Consider the following 14,139-nt stretch of genomic DNA (forward strand, 5'->3'; position numbering starts at 1 on the left):
TCAATGCGAGGCAAAACTCTGCATCAAAGAAGGGTGGCTGGAGGGATCAAGTGCGTCACTGGGCTGGGTTTGTGTTTGGCGTGCATATATCTCTGGATCCTGGCATCGACGTCTACTTCACTGGTCACTCCAGTCCTAATCTATCCCTCCACAACTTGAAAACATGCAGGCAGCGGAGTACAATCGCAGAGGTAACAAGCAGCTCTTTCTTTTCAAGCTTTCGCTCAAATTCAATTTCCATTTGATTCATCCTCCTCTTTTGAGCAGGCAAGCAGATGGTGGACTACATCACAAACTACCTGGTGTCCATCAGGGAGAGAAAGGTGATACCAGATGTGAAACCAGGCTACCTGAGGGACCTCATGCCCGACTCTGCACCGGCAGAACCAGAGGACTGGGATCACATCTTCAGCGACATAGAGAAGGTCATCATGCCGGGAGTAAGTTCTTCAAAGACCTTGAGTTCAAGAGTGATATTGTGGATTCTGCTCAAATATCTGACTTTAAATGCAGGTGGTTCACTGGCAGAGCCCGCACATGCATGCGTACTATCCCAGTCTGACATCCTGGCCGTCCATGCTGGGAGACATGTTAGCTGACGCCATCAACTGCGTTGGATTCACATGGGTAGGAAGACACTTTTAATTTATCCATTTAAAAAACAAGTTTAGCCAAATTTAATTAGGCTCAGAAACACGTGTCATCATTTTAAAATACTTGTAATGTAATTTAAAATTCACACACTGTAGAACATAATAATAATTAATTAAATATTATTAAATACTCCTTGTATAGTTTACCTTCCTCAATTGAATTAATTTAAGGATACTTTTACTGCATTATTATTACTTTTATTTTAAAGAATTTGAGTGAAAAACAACCCACTTTAAGTGCTTTTAAATAATTAAATAATAAAATGCTCAACTAACTTTAATAATAAAAATGTATTTAAAAAGTATTTAAATTCGTTTTTTGTTGTGGTACACAAAAATAAATGGACCTTTTTTTCTCAAGCTGGTGTTTAAGAAGATTGTCTGTCAAATTATTGTCCATAATTATGACTTCTTGTCCCTAAAAAATGTCAATAATATTAATAATTGATAAATAACCATGTTTTATAGCTGAACGAAAGTGAGGTTTAGTTCTCTGAACTGTCATGTAACTGTAGTCAAATTCTGTAGTCAAGAGTCCCTGGAGCTATATGATTTTATTCTATATCTATTTTAATGTTTGTAGACATAGTAAAACAGTGTTTTGTGTGCTCTACAGATTAAATGTATAAATGCATCTTTCAGGGCTACTAAACGTTCCACTCAAGTAACATTTTTACATCTTCATCCTGTTATTATGATTTATCCTTTGACTCCAGGCATCCAGTCCGGCCTGCACAGAGCTGGAGATGACTGTGATGGACTGGCTGTGTAAAGCTCTGGGACTCCCCTCGTTCTTCCTGCATCATCATCCCGACAGCAGAGGCGGTGGAATACTGCAGGTTTTTTTTAACAACAATGTCTTCACCGTAGTTCTCCACTCCAACATGTCTGCTGTTGCAGGGCACCGTCAGTGAAAGTACTCTGGTCGCTCTCCTGGCCGCCAGGAAAGACAAAATTCTTCAACTACGTTCTGAGATTGACCCAAACATCGACGACTCGATCCTCAACTCCAAACTTGTGGCCTATGCATCAGATCAGGTTTTTTATTTTTTATTTTTTATGAATAACACCAAGAGGGTTTTAATCTGAATCATCTGTTTTCGATGACAGGCCCATTCCTCGGTGGAGAAGGCAGGACTCATCTCTCTCGTGAAGATCAGATTTCTGCCCACAGATGAAAAGTTGTCTTTAAGAGGAGATGCTCTGAAGCAGGCCATCGAGGAGGACAGGATGAACGGACTTGTGCCCTTTCTGGTGCGTTGTAAATAGCTGTGTGTGCAAGAATCAGGCGATACGATACGATCTCACAATACAGGGGCAAAAATACAATATATTGTGATACTGTAAATACAAGGATATATTTATATATTTGTCGTATTGTCGAGTACTTGACTCTGGTGTTAGAGAATCTACAGACCACATGACTCTTGACGAAGTCATAACTGATTTCATTTGTTTTGAAACCAAAATATGTCCAAACATCAGCTTTAAGAGCTGCTGAAGACTACTGTATCCTCCCGTCCTCAGTCATGGCAGGGATCTTGTGGGATTTCATTATTCCTCTATCTGTGGCCAGAGGTTTAACTGCAACACAAAAACTAACAAAGGTTATATATAAATATATATTCATGTATATATAATAATTGTAATTAAAAATTACAATCATTTTATTTTAAACACGCCTTATTGAACTTAAAAGAAAATAAAAAGATTTGAATAGCTAATCATTTTATTGTACACATACATTATTTAACTGTAAACCATAAAACAACTATGTTAACATCTAAATATAATTTACAAGCCAAAAATATATGTCACACATAGTTCACCTCATAGTAAGAGGATGATGCATTTATGATTGATCTGACCTTGATGATAGTGAACTTTTTCATGCCAGTATACAATTAAAATACAATATTAATTCCTACTTTAATCACAACTTTAAAAAATGCAAATTAAAAAAGTACCACAAGTATGTTTAGAATTCAAGTTCGACTGCATCCTGAAGTAAAGTGTATTGAGCAGTAGCTCGACCTTGTCTTTACAGAAGATGTTTCATGTTTACGGCTCATTTCATCTGGTAAAAGTTTCCTGAAACTTATTCCTTGCCTTTCTTCTCCAGCTCTGTGCAACGTTAGGAACCACCGGAGTGTGTGCCTTCGACAAGCTCTCCGAGCTCGGTCCGGTTTGTGAGTTTTCCGAGGTTGGATTTTTACAAAAGAAACGTATGATTTAAAGAATCTGACTCAGGTGCAGCAGAGGAGCTCTGGCTGCATGTCGACGCCGCCTACGCTGGTTCTGCCTACTTCTGTCCCGAGCTGCGCTGGTCCTGCAGTGGAATTGAGTTTGCCAACTCTTTTGTCTTCAACCCCTCAAAGTGGATGATGGTGCATTTTGACTGCACGGCTTTCTGGTGTGTAGAAAAACAAGTGAAAATGATGGATAATGAAGTTAAACAGTTACTTTTATTACACTTATTCATATGATCTTCAACAGGGTGAAGGACAAATACAAGCTCCAGCAGACCTTCAGCGTCGACCCCGTCTACCTGAGACATGAAAACTCTCAAGCAGCCACTGACTTCATGGTATCTCTGACTGATGTCCTCAACTTTAACATCTTTGATTTGATTCGTTGATAGATTGATGATTCTCTTGCGCAGCATTGGCAGATTCCTCTCAGTCGACGTTTCCGCTCTCTCAAGCTCTGGTTTGTTCTGCGATCGTTCGGACTCACCAAACTCCAGGCCCACATAAGACACGTGCGTAAGACCCTAGGGTCGCTCCCTCCACTGTACACGACTCATGAGCTTCAGCTCCATCAGATTGACGGTGAATTAAATCTCAGACGATGTTTTCAGACGGATTGTAACCACGTTCATCTGCAGTGAAAACCACGTAACCCATCATTTGTTAACATCTTAGAAAAGTCATGAGGTTAGATCATACTAAACTGACGGGATATGTTTCCTAACAACGTCAACAACAGTTTGTAACAGTTTAACAATTGTTGCAGTGCATTATGGGACGTGTATCATTAGAGGAGACATTCAAAATAGGATGTATGACATTATCTTGTAGCTATAATGTAATTTTATCTATATCCAGGCTGGTGCTTGACATGCGTGATGAACTTTACAAAGAAATGTCGACGCCTTACATGATAATAACAATGCTAATATGTTATGCTAAGGAAGCGTCTTGCTAGTGAGTTACAACCAGACTGCAATCAAACTATTCTTTTAAGTCAACCCTGATACATCCTGACGTTAAAATCTCATCTTGGTTTACCTTCCCATTCATTCTAAAAACATGATCAACAATAAGAAAAACAAAATGGTTTCAGACGAGTTGGATTTTATTTTCCTTTTTTGCAGCTACATAGAATGACAACACCATGACAACACCATTTTTCTAAAAGTCACTAAATCATTTATTTCTGAATTCAATTCAGCCTTAATGATGAAGACTAGTTCAATATATTAAAAACATATTCGACATCATCGCATTTTGTGTGAAAAAAGTGGAAGGAATTAACCTGGAAGAATGATCCGATACTTCATAACAACTGAAAGATTTCAAAGTGAAAAAAGAGGAATGTGAGCGACCCTGGAGAACATGTTGACCCCTTTATTCTGGGATTGACCAACAATTAAACCATATTTCCAAGAAATAATATCTGTAATTCAATCTAGCATTTTATCTGAAATTGACAGTTCAATGTTCATTTGAGGCAATACATCACTATAAATAGCTTCTAAAAAAACAGATACGGAGAAGAAGGTGAATGAAGCGTAGGTAAAGGAAAGGAGGAATTTATTTATTATAAATGAAGTTGAAGACATTAAAAACTTCCATATTCTTCTTTTTGTTTCTTGATTTTCTAGGGTTGTTCACATATATATAATACATGAGTATGAAACACGTCAAGAGAGCTCGGGGACTTTTTTGTTTGTGTGTCAACATGGGGTAAAACCGAAATATAGTTCATTCTACTTCGAACCTGCAGGGGATTGCGATGGCGAAGCTGCTGGAGTCTCAGATAAAGAAGGAGAGTCACTTCGAGGTTCCTGCAGAGCGTCACCTCGGCCTGGTCGTCTTCTGTCTGACGGTGAGAGGCTGACCTTGTAACAATCCCTGCTGTTTGCTGGCTAATGATTGTCTAGAGTGGCAGTCGCACCTTGTTCAAAGGTGAATTGATAACCGACCTCATGGAGGGCGGAGAAGAAATGTTGTTAAATGTTTTAAAAACAAATTAACATACGTTCTTGTGGTTAAGATATTTTTATCTTTGACCGTGATTTTGAAATGTGTTCAGGGAGGAAACGCTCTGACGCAGGAGCTTCTGAGGAGGCTGACTCGGGCGGGCACGATGTACCTGATTCCTGCCGATATTTACACCAAACGCATCATCAGATTCACGGTGACGTCTCAGTACACCACCGCCGATGACATCATGAGGGACTGGAAGATCATCGCCGGCGCGGCGTCGGCGCTCCTGGCCGAGAGGAAGTCCCTGGATAAGACGCCTCAGCCGAAAAGGCCGGAAGAAAATGCGATCGAAGAGGAAGAGAACAAGGACGCCAAGTGCGAGGAGGACGCCGCTTCAGACAAGGTGCACGTGGAGCTCTGGATCGACAAGGCCTGGAACCGACCCAGGCGACCCATGCGTTCCCTGAGCTGCAGCAGCGAGCCGCTGCCCTACAACTACTTCCCTCAGGCCCGGGTGGCGGCGCCTGGTGCTCCGGCGCAGAAGACCGAGTCCAATCCGGTCGGTAAAGAAGTGGTGAAAAAACTGACCAAGTTCAACAGCGTGCCGAGCTTCTGCAACCCGTGGGTGCAGTGCGGACGCCACCCGCTGTGCTGCCCTCGCAAACCCTCCCCTGCTGCCCAGAAGCTCTGCAGGCGACTCAACTACAGCAACATCTCCAACAACTCCTCCTCGCCTGCAGAGAACACCCCGGTGCCTGAGCTCCTGTAGACGTCCCAGCAAGAGAACGGATCCTTGACCGAGTCCTCAAATAAAGTGTGTGAACAACGAATGATTACGGTTCTGCCTGTTTTACTCCAGCAAATAGAGTATCGCTGATGTGTTTTGTGTGTGGGGGGCGGGGGGGTGTATTGTAAAATAACTGCTTAAAAAACTTCATTCGAAAATATCTTATAGCTTAATTTTCCCGTGTTTGATGCCGTCAAACGTCTCTTGGGTCATCGGTACATAGCCGGCGCTGTCGTCCAAGTAGAAGAGAGGATCCTTGATGACGGCCGGATTGAAACCCTCCTCCGCCAGCTTCACCTTCACCAGCTTGAACGTGCCGGTGGTGGACAGAGCCTCCTTCAAAGAGACGGAGACGTAGAGTTTCAGATTTTTCTGTGCCGGTCATCGTCATCGGTCAATGTTTCAGTCACCTGGATGCGGATGAATCGAGGCCGGGCGTAGCTCGGGAGGTAGTTTTTCACCTGATGGTACGCGGACGTGCTGTCGAAGGTCATGTCCTTCTTCAGCGTCACCGCCGCCATTCCTATCCTGCCCTCGTGCCCTACAAAATAAAAGCATGAGCATCATGTTGTTCACCTCTAGTGTTGATGTAGACACTGTTATTTATTATTTGACCTTACTGATCGTAGCCCTGCTTGATGTTTGAGACCCTGAGCATTGATTAGCGATAGCAGTGAATGATTCATAGGAGGGTGAACTTTAATAACCCCTATGAAGGACATCAACAGATAACTCAAATGTTTCATCAAGCCCCTTTAACAAATGTGTGTGTTAGTCGCTGAATTAAAGAGGTTTTTAAGATCCAGGTATTGGAAATAAATTAAAAATATAATTCAGTGATAATCCAGTCGTACCTGGAACCTTCACTCCGTAGACGTTCACTTCCTCCATGCAGTCGAGCGTCAACAAGTGATCGGCCACTTCTGTGGTGGCAACGTTCTCTCCCTTCCACCTGGTGTGAGGAGAAGATTCAGTGAGTGACGCCGACGCTAAATACTGAACAGAGGCACTTAACTTATTGAGGTCAAATCAGATGCAGTAGAAAACACCTTTATTTTACTAATTTATTTTCTTCTTAAGAAATTGTTTATTCTCAACTTAAGTGAACTTTTTAAAAAAGCACTTAAAAACAGCAGTTGATACAAAGTGCTGTAAAAAAAACATAACAATTAAAAACACAATACAATACAAGCAAATAAAACAAAAGTACAAGGCACTAAAAATTTAAAGCCCAAGGAATAAAAGTGGGTTTTAAGCCAAGTTTTTAAAATATACCGTGAGTTTTATACATCAATAACATGCATTTATCAATATTTTATCATACTTTTAAATATTAATTTAGACAATTCCTGATATTATTTTTGAAATTACAAAGAATTCATAGTTATTGTATCAATCTTTTTCTCCGACTACTTTTCTTCTAATTAAAATATTCTTATTGGGTCTAAATATTTATTTAATCTCGTAGCTACAACGTTCGAGTACAAAACAAACTCGTTCATGTTTGTTCGAGCAACTATTATTGAGTGACAAACCTGAAAGTGTCTCCGATGCGGTCCTGAAAGTAAACAAAACCGTCTCTGTCGATCTTCAGAAGGTCTCCGGTGTTGAAGAAAAGGTCTCCCTTCTCGAAAACGTCTCGCAGCCGCTTCTTCTCGGTCTGCTGCTTGTTGTTGGCGTATCCCACGAACGGTGACCTCTGGTTGATCTTGGCGATGCACAGACCCGTCTCCTCTGTGGGAAGCATCGAGGGAACAGACGACTTTTTATGAGTTTACAGACACTTGTGAGTCAAAAAGTGTCAAGGATAAACATGAAATCGGCAGCAAGACCTTGTTCTGAGCTGCATGTGACCCCCAATGTGAAGGAACTATAAATTAAAGGTTTGTTTTTTTAGTAGAAATGAATACGAAAGTGGATTTTTACTAGACCTATTTAAAAAAGACAAAACATGTTTCGTTTTTTAAAGGGTCAAAATTGAAGAAATGGACTGTTTTTAGCACAAAGAAGTGCAAAAAAAGGAAAATGGTTTAAGTAAAAATCATGATATAAAAGAACAACAACTTCAGAATGTTTTCTTGGTTTTAATTAAGTATCTTTTCAGCTGTCGTTGCAGTTTTTCATATTTGTGGTCATGAAAACTAACGTAGCAGTTCCATTATCAGTTTGAAAATTGCAGCTCATTCGATTGATATTTTTAATATTTAATGGATTTTACCTCGGTTTGACTTTGAATTTGAGACATTTTAATGCAATTTTATTGCTTAACTTCATAATTCTGTCGCATCTTAGCTACATAATCAAAGATATATAAATGATAATATTTGACGGGGTGAACTTTATTTACCAGATTACATTGAAAGAGTCTAATAGAGGAGTGTGACCTCACCTCGAGGCACCTGGATGCAGAGTCCTCTGGCATCTCTGACCGGCTCTTCCTTCTCCGTGTCGTATCTTATCAGCTTGTACCCTTGAGCTCTCTGTTGAACGATGCACAAGATAGTCCCTCAGTAACAAGACCAAACGTATGGGAATATATAAGATGACAGATCAAGTTTAAATAAATCTCGTTTCCTCTCACCCTGTGAAATAAAGTGTCTCTCCCGATGGCTCCGATCTTGCCGCAGTAGTTGACGAAACCGGTGTTTCCTTCTGTCGCTCCGTAGCATTCCACGATCCTGATGTCGCCGAACCTCTGGATGAAAGTCTCCCAGGTGTCGGCCCTTATGCCGTTCCCGTACGCCAACCTGACCCTGTGGTCCTTGTCGCTGTCTCTCTGGTGGCGGAGGACGGTTGAACGGGTTCAGGACAACGACCGGTGAGTCGTGAGAGTCGTGAGAGTCGTACCTGCGGCGTGTTGCACAGGTAGCGCATGATCTCTCCCACGTACTGGATACACGTGACGTTGTACTTCTTGCAGTCGGTCCAGAACATGGACGCGGAGAATTTACGTTTCAAAGCAACTGTGATGCCTGGTGATGATGGAAAAAAAACAACAACATGAACTTCAGCTTATATACGACGTGTGGGACTTTGAGACTTCTATTGCAGGTCAACCGCTAATACACTCGTATTGATCGGCTTTGTTTGTCTTCTGACAACAAACATGAGTCGTGTGCACTTGTACAGTGATTCACACCAATGGTGGGCAAACCAGGCCAAGAAAAAGGAACAATGTTAAGTCCTAAAATCAAGCTAAATATTCTAATAATTATTGTATTTAAAATAGCTTTAAAGTTTTAAATCTCATATAAAATTCCCTCTTTTTATCTTTTTGAGAAGCAATTGAAAAAAGTCCTAAAACAAAACGACTAAAGTCAAATTAAGAGACTAGTAATGAACAAAAGAGATACAAAATAAAATTGTTAGTTTCTACATGATCTATGAACTCATGAGGGCCACATAATTACAGTTGAAGGGCCTTATGTGGCCCCCGGTCGCACCTTGCCCAGAGTCTGTTTTACACCCGCTGATGACTCTTTAATTCACAGAAAAAATACCCACAAAACACCTCTCATTACTGAGAAGGTTTTGGTTGGAAAAAAAAATAATAATAATGAATAAAAATAAATAAATGATTACCTCGGCCAAGAAGATAATGTGTTTTATGGTCTCTAGGTGTCTGTGGGCAAAATAACTTAAAAAAAGAATGGATAGTTCGACAAATAATTAAAAAAATCGTCACTCTCTGTGGGACAGTAGGAGCTTCTACCATCTTATTAAAATATTTCCATAAATTATATTTGAAACACTTAAAAAAAATAGAAAAATAAAAATTATACATATAGATCTTTTGGTAATGCAAACAAAAATAAAATCACAAGAATATATTTGTGTAGATGAGCTGCTTGGGGGAAGTCTGCGCTAAAAACGTTTCTAGTTATATGTCATTTCATTTTAAAGTTCAGAGTAGGGTGACGGTACCTAGACGTATAGCCCCAGACACTCCCATCTGTAGCCCGGACGAGTGGTAGAGAGGAAGGTATACGAAGAGAACGTCGTCCGAGCGAACGTTGACAATCGTGCCCAGGAAAGACGCCAACCACAGTCGCTCCTGCGTGATCACGGCTGCCTTGGGAAGACCTGCAACACAACGAGAAACAGATAGAATCAACCGACCAATGAGGGCGCCGGGAATGACATGAACTCACGTCTGGTAAGAGTATTTAGTCTAAAAGAACAAACATGGACACTAAATAATAATGACGTGTTACGATGTAATAACGCATGAAAAACATGCAGCGCTCTCCTTCAGTTTACGCTTTATTGAACAAAAACTGACGTAACTACGCCGATATAAGAGCATAAGAACAACATCATGATGGAACAACTGCAGTAAATATACAGTTAAAACATTGTTATGATAATTATCAAGGTTTAAAGTGATAGTTCACCCAATATTCAAATGTCAAACATGTCTACCAATGGTTGGGATTATTTTCACAGTAATCTTCCTTTTTCGAGTCATAGACAAAAGTGTTTGTTCATTTTAATGTAGCTACTGGAGCTCAGTTGTCTTCGTCTTCATCTTCGTCCAAAAAGACAAACTTAAAAACATTCAAATGCTTCCATACTGATGGTCTGTAACGTCCATCTTGTATTGAAGCCTCGACAAGAGAGATTTAGGCTGACGACCTGTATTGTTCACTTTTTGGACGAAGACAACTGAGCTCCAGTCGCTACATTAAAATGAACTACATTTTTTACCTATAACTCTAAAGAGGAACAGAATACTCTGAAAGTAATCCCAACACTATATGGAATGATATTTAATTATAATATTGTTTTCTTTCCTGTAGGAAACGGGTCCGAATGGATCTTTGAGTGGTGAAGGTTGCGACCCTGGATTTGGACGATTACGACTGATGTTCTCACCTTCATGTCTCCAAAAGCATCATAAACCTGTTGTCTTCGAAAATGTCACATGACTAACGTGGTTAAAATATTATTATCAATTATTAGTTTCTCTAACTACCTACATTGAATTCTATATCTTGTGGGTTTAATACTCTACATATTCTAGAAGAGATCTAGGGCAGTCATTGATCGTAACTGATTGATGTATAGCTAAATTATTATGATAAATATAATGATCAATTTCTCTAAAATTCTACATTCAAACATTATCATACTTTCAATTATTATTAAGTTATTATTATTTTGTAATGATCTGAAACCTATTAACTGGGTAAAATGTAATTTGGTTTTAAACCATTGATAGATATTGCACAAAATAATTAATAAAAAAATACAAATAAATAAATAACAAACATGTATTTTAAACAGTAGCTATTTCCTGCTTCTGAATGGCGTTTGAGAAAAGAAGTAATACTAGAATTTAGATGCTTCAAATGTTGTTAAGTCACGTTGACTTGATGTCTTGAGGGGTGGAGACACGCCTTATGTTGCATCTGATTGGTTGATGTTGCGTGGGGTCTTCTCTGATTGGCTAAATTTACACATAACAATTATTATAACACTTATTTTATTTATATTATTTCAAGTGTTGTACGACAATGGCTCAAAATGTCAAACTCAAAGCTCTGTGAACTATCATTCCGGTCCATAAAAAGAGAGGGAACGACGTTGGTAAAGGAAGAAGAGAAACAGTTTTTCAGGGTCACCTGTGGTCCCTGAGGTGTAGATGTAGAGTGCCGGGCTCTTAAAGTGGGTCTTGCTGGTCAGCTGGACCGTCAGCGGCTGGTCTGAGGCCTGCTTGATTTTGTCGGAGAGGCTCTCGATGCCCTCCACGTCACATGACTCCTTCAGGATGAAGACCCGGACCCCTGCCTGCTTCAGGCTGGGCAGCACCTCCTCCACGGCCCCCTGCAGGTCTGGACCAGAAGACGGTGAACAACACAAACAAGAGGAGAACTAGCTTCGTCGCTAACGGCTGCGACGGATTAAAATAATTGCGTTTTAATTCATCTATTTACATTTTATTATCATAAATATGTGATTATTTGTCTTAAGCAAAGACGGTTGGTAACTTATTTAGTCAGTATTAGTGTTTACTTCGACACATAATAATGATTTGAAGAAAAATAAAAATGGTGGTAATATTTCCAACAGTGGATGACTTTTATCTTTCACTTAATAAGACCATGACCTTGTAATGTCAAATATTGAAAAGTTGGATCGTTGTGAAGAATCATATTTATTATTGGTAGAAAATATTTCTGTCTATTATTCTTAGGCGAACAAACCGAGACTCCGGTGTTCTCCTCAGTGTTGTCTTGACCTTTTAAGTATATATTTTATCGAGTATTGTTTTAACCGGTTTGTGACCCTGGTCTTGAAAAGCGCTTTACAAATATAACTGACTTACTTACATACTTACTTACATGTTTTATTTATCTTTTATTTTTTATTTATTTTCCCCAGAAGCTGCTGACTTCTTTAGGTAAATAAAAAAATAACCTCCTGTTGCAAAAATGTTTCTACTGACTCCTTCAAGAAACATATATTTTTATTTGTTGAGGCTTTTCCTTGATTTTATGGAACTCCTGTTGTGTTATCAGTTTTATCTTGACCTTGTGTTGTTCTCGGTGTTGTCTTGATCTTTGAAGTATGTACTGTTTTGAGTATTGTTTTGATTGTTAAAGCGCTTTGTGACCCTGGCCTCGAAAAGCGCTATATAAATAAATATTACTTACTTACTTACTTACTTTAAAGTACATACTTTATTGAATATTGTTTTGATTGTTTAAGCGCTTTGTGACCCTGGTCTGGAAAAGCGCTCTATAAATAAAAATGACTTACTATGTAATAATCATGGTAATAATAATAATAATAATATTCATAATAATAACAGTGTCAATCCACAAAAAGTCACAGTTAAAAGTTTGTAAACGTCTACTTCTTCTCTTTCCCTTCACAGTTGAAGAACATTTATCCTCCAGCACATCTGGACCTGGTCCACATCTGGACTCACCTTCTCCCACCACCAGCAGCTTGGCCCCGCAGCAGGAGAAGCAGTTCAGCAGGGATTTGGACCTGAGGTTGCAGTTGAGCAAGGCAGGGACGCAGCCCAGCTTGGTGAAGGCGAGCCACAGCCACAGGTAGGCGGGCTCGTTCCCCAGGAAGATGGCCACGGGGTCCCCCTCCTCCACGTACGGAGACACGGTTCTGGTCACCCGGTTGACCATCTGACCCGCCTCTCGGTACGTGAAGCTGACGTCCTCGAACACCAAGAACTTCTTGCCGGGCTGGTTGGACACATGCTCCTCGAACCGATGCAGGAGAGTCAAGAAGGGTTTTCGCTTCTTGATCTTCGCCATCTGGAGCCCGATGCCCAGCGAGAGCCAGATGTTGTTGAGGTCCTGGAAGAAGTAGGGGTTCCTCAGGTAGAGCAGGACCGGGAGCAGAGCCGCTCCTGACAGAGCCGTGAAGAGAACGTACGAGATCATGGTGATCCTCCGAGACTCTGAGCTCAGAGAGCTGTGGAAGCTGCTGCTGATCTACAGACCCATGAACGCCTCCCGAACTTTGACCCACCTTGAAAAGTTAGTGGTGGGTGGTAACCTGCAGACGAAACATGGACATCCTGGACCTTAACAAGGTCTAACTGGCCCTAGAGATGAACATACTTTAGAGTTTCAATCGATGTCTCTATAGTAATATGTCATTATTTAATTTAAGAACTGTAGATTATATACATGTTTTATAAATAATAAGTATTTCAAACTACAACAAAAAAAATAGTAATATTATAAAACATTTACAATCTATGGAAAGGAATTGACACATTTTTGCAAAAACATTTACAATCTATTGAAATAAATTGAACAACAGTTACAAACACATTAACAAATTAATATGTCATTATTTAATTTAAGAACTTTAGATTGTATACATGTTTTTATAAACAATAAGTATTTCAAACTACATAAAAAATTGATATAATATTATAAAACATTTACAATCTATGGAAAGAAATTGACAAACTTTTGAAAAACATTTACAATCTATTGAAATAAATTGAACAACAGTTACAAACACATTAACAAATTAATATGTCATTATTTAATTTAAGAACTTTAGATTGTATACATGTTTTTATAAACAATAAGTATTTCAAACTACAAAAAAAATGTATAAACTCTTGAAAAATGTATAAATGTATCAAGTCAAGTTATTTTATTGTCAAATATGCATGTATCGAGACATGCAGCTTAAATTAAATTGTGGTTCTCTCTGACCCACGATGCAAAACATGAATACATTCAAGAAAATAAATAAAAAATAAATAACCAACAAAATCAAATAAATAATCAAAAAAATTAAATAATCAAATAAGTTTTTATTTGTTCAGGCTTTTCCTTGATTTTCTGGAACTCCTGTTGTGTTATCAGTTTTATCTTGACCTTTAAAGTATATACTTTATTGAATATTGTTTTGATTGTCTAAGCGCTTTTTGACCTTGGTCTGGAAAAGCGCTATACAAATAAAAAAAGTACTTACTTACTTACAATATAAACAAAAAAAA

General features: G+C 39.2%; 2 protein-coding genes across 2 annotated transcripts; one reads left to right on the forward strand and one right to left on the reverse strand.

Moving 5' to 3' along the window:
• Positions 1–163: 163 nt before the first annotated feature.
• hdc (histidine decarboxylase) lies at positions 164–5,635 on the forward strand. The gene is made up of 12 exons (XM_087793832.1): positions 164–191; positions 268–440; positions 514–627; positions 1,370–1,492; positions 1,554–1,691; positions 1,764–1,907; positions 2,776–2,842; positions 2,904–3,066; positions 3,150–3,240; positions 3,316–3,414; positions 4,662–4,763; positions 4,971–5,635. Exons 1-12 carry the CDS (start codon positions 164–166, stop codon positions 5,631–5,633), a joined length of 1,905 nt encoding a protein of 634 aa, XP_087649958.1. The 3' UTR covers positions 5,634–5,635.
• Positions 5,636–5,741: 106 nt separating this feature from the next.
• On the reverse strand, positions 5,742–13,096 carry LOC148076502 (long-chain fatty acid transport protein 2-like). The gene is made up of 10 exons (XM_087793831.1): positions 12,586–13,096; positions 11,276–11,485; positions 9,576–9,734; positions 8,499–8,623; positions 8,233–8,427; positions 8,041–8,131; positions 7,187–7,385; positions 6,506–6,603; positions 6,062–6,192; positions 5,742–5,987 (listed from the first exon to the last, which is right to left on the reverse strand). The coding sequence occupies exons 1-10, from the start codon at positions 13,058–13,060 to the stop codon at positions 5,814–5,816; spliced, it is 1,857 nt and encodes a 618-aa protein (XP_087649957.1). The 5' UTR covers positions 13,061–13,096; the 3' UTR covers positions 5,742–5,813.
• Positions 13,097–14,139: the final 1,043 nt, after the last annotated feature.

The sequence above is a fragment of the Callionymus lyra genome, chromosome 6 (assembly GCF_982586985.1).
Source record: "Callionymus lyra chromosome 6, fCalLyr1.hap1.1, whole genome shotgun sequence".
NCBI lineage: Eukaryota > Metazoa > Chordata > Actinopteri > Syngnathiformes > Callionymidae > Callionymus > Callionymus lyra.

Excerpts from the sequence above, each read along its gene's own strand:
- hdc (XM_087793832.1), top strand. The coding sequence starts at position 164 with ATGCAGGCAGCGGAGTACAATCGCAGAG. Across the intron at positions 441-513 it reads AGAAGGTCATCATGCCGGGA|GTGGTTCACTGGCAGAGCCC; the intron begins GTAAGTTCTTCA and ends CTTTAAATGCAG. Across the intron at positions 1,692-1,763 it reads TGGCCTATGCATCAGATCAG|GCCCATTCCTCGGTGGAGAA; the intron begins GTTTTTTATTTT and ends TTTCGATGACAG.
- LOC148076502 (XM_087793831.1), bottom strand. The coding sequence starts at position 13,060 with ATGATCTCGTACGTTCTCTTCACGGCTCTGTCAGGAGCGGCTCTGCTC. Across the intron at positions 6,604-7,186 it reads CGCATCGGAGACACTTTCAG|GTGGAAGGGAGAGAACGTTG; the intron begins GTTTGTCACTCA and ends TCCTCACACCAG. Across the intron at positions 5,988-6,061 it reads CTCGATTCATCCGCATCCAG|GAGGCTCTGTCCACCACCGG; the intron begins GTGACTGAAACA and ends GTCTCTTTGAAG.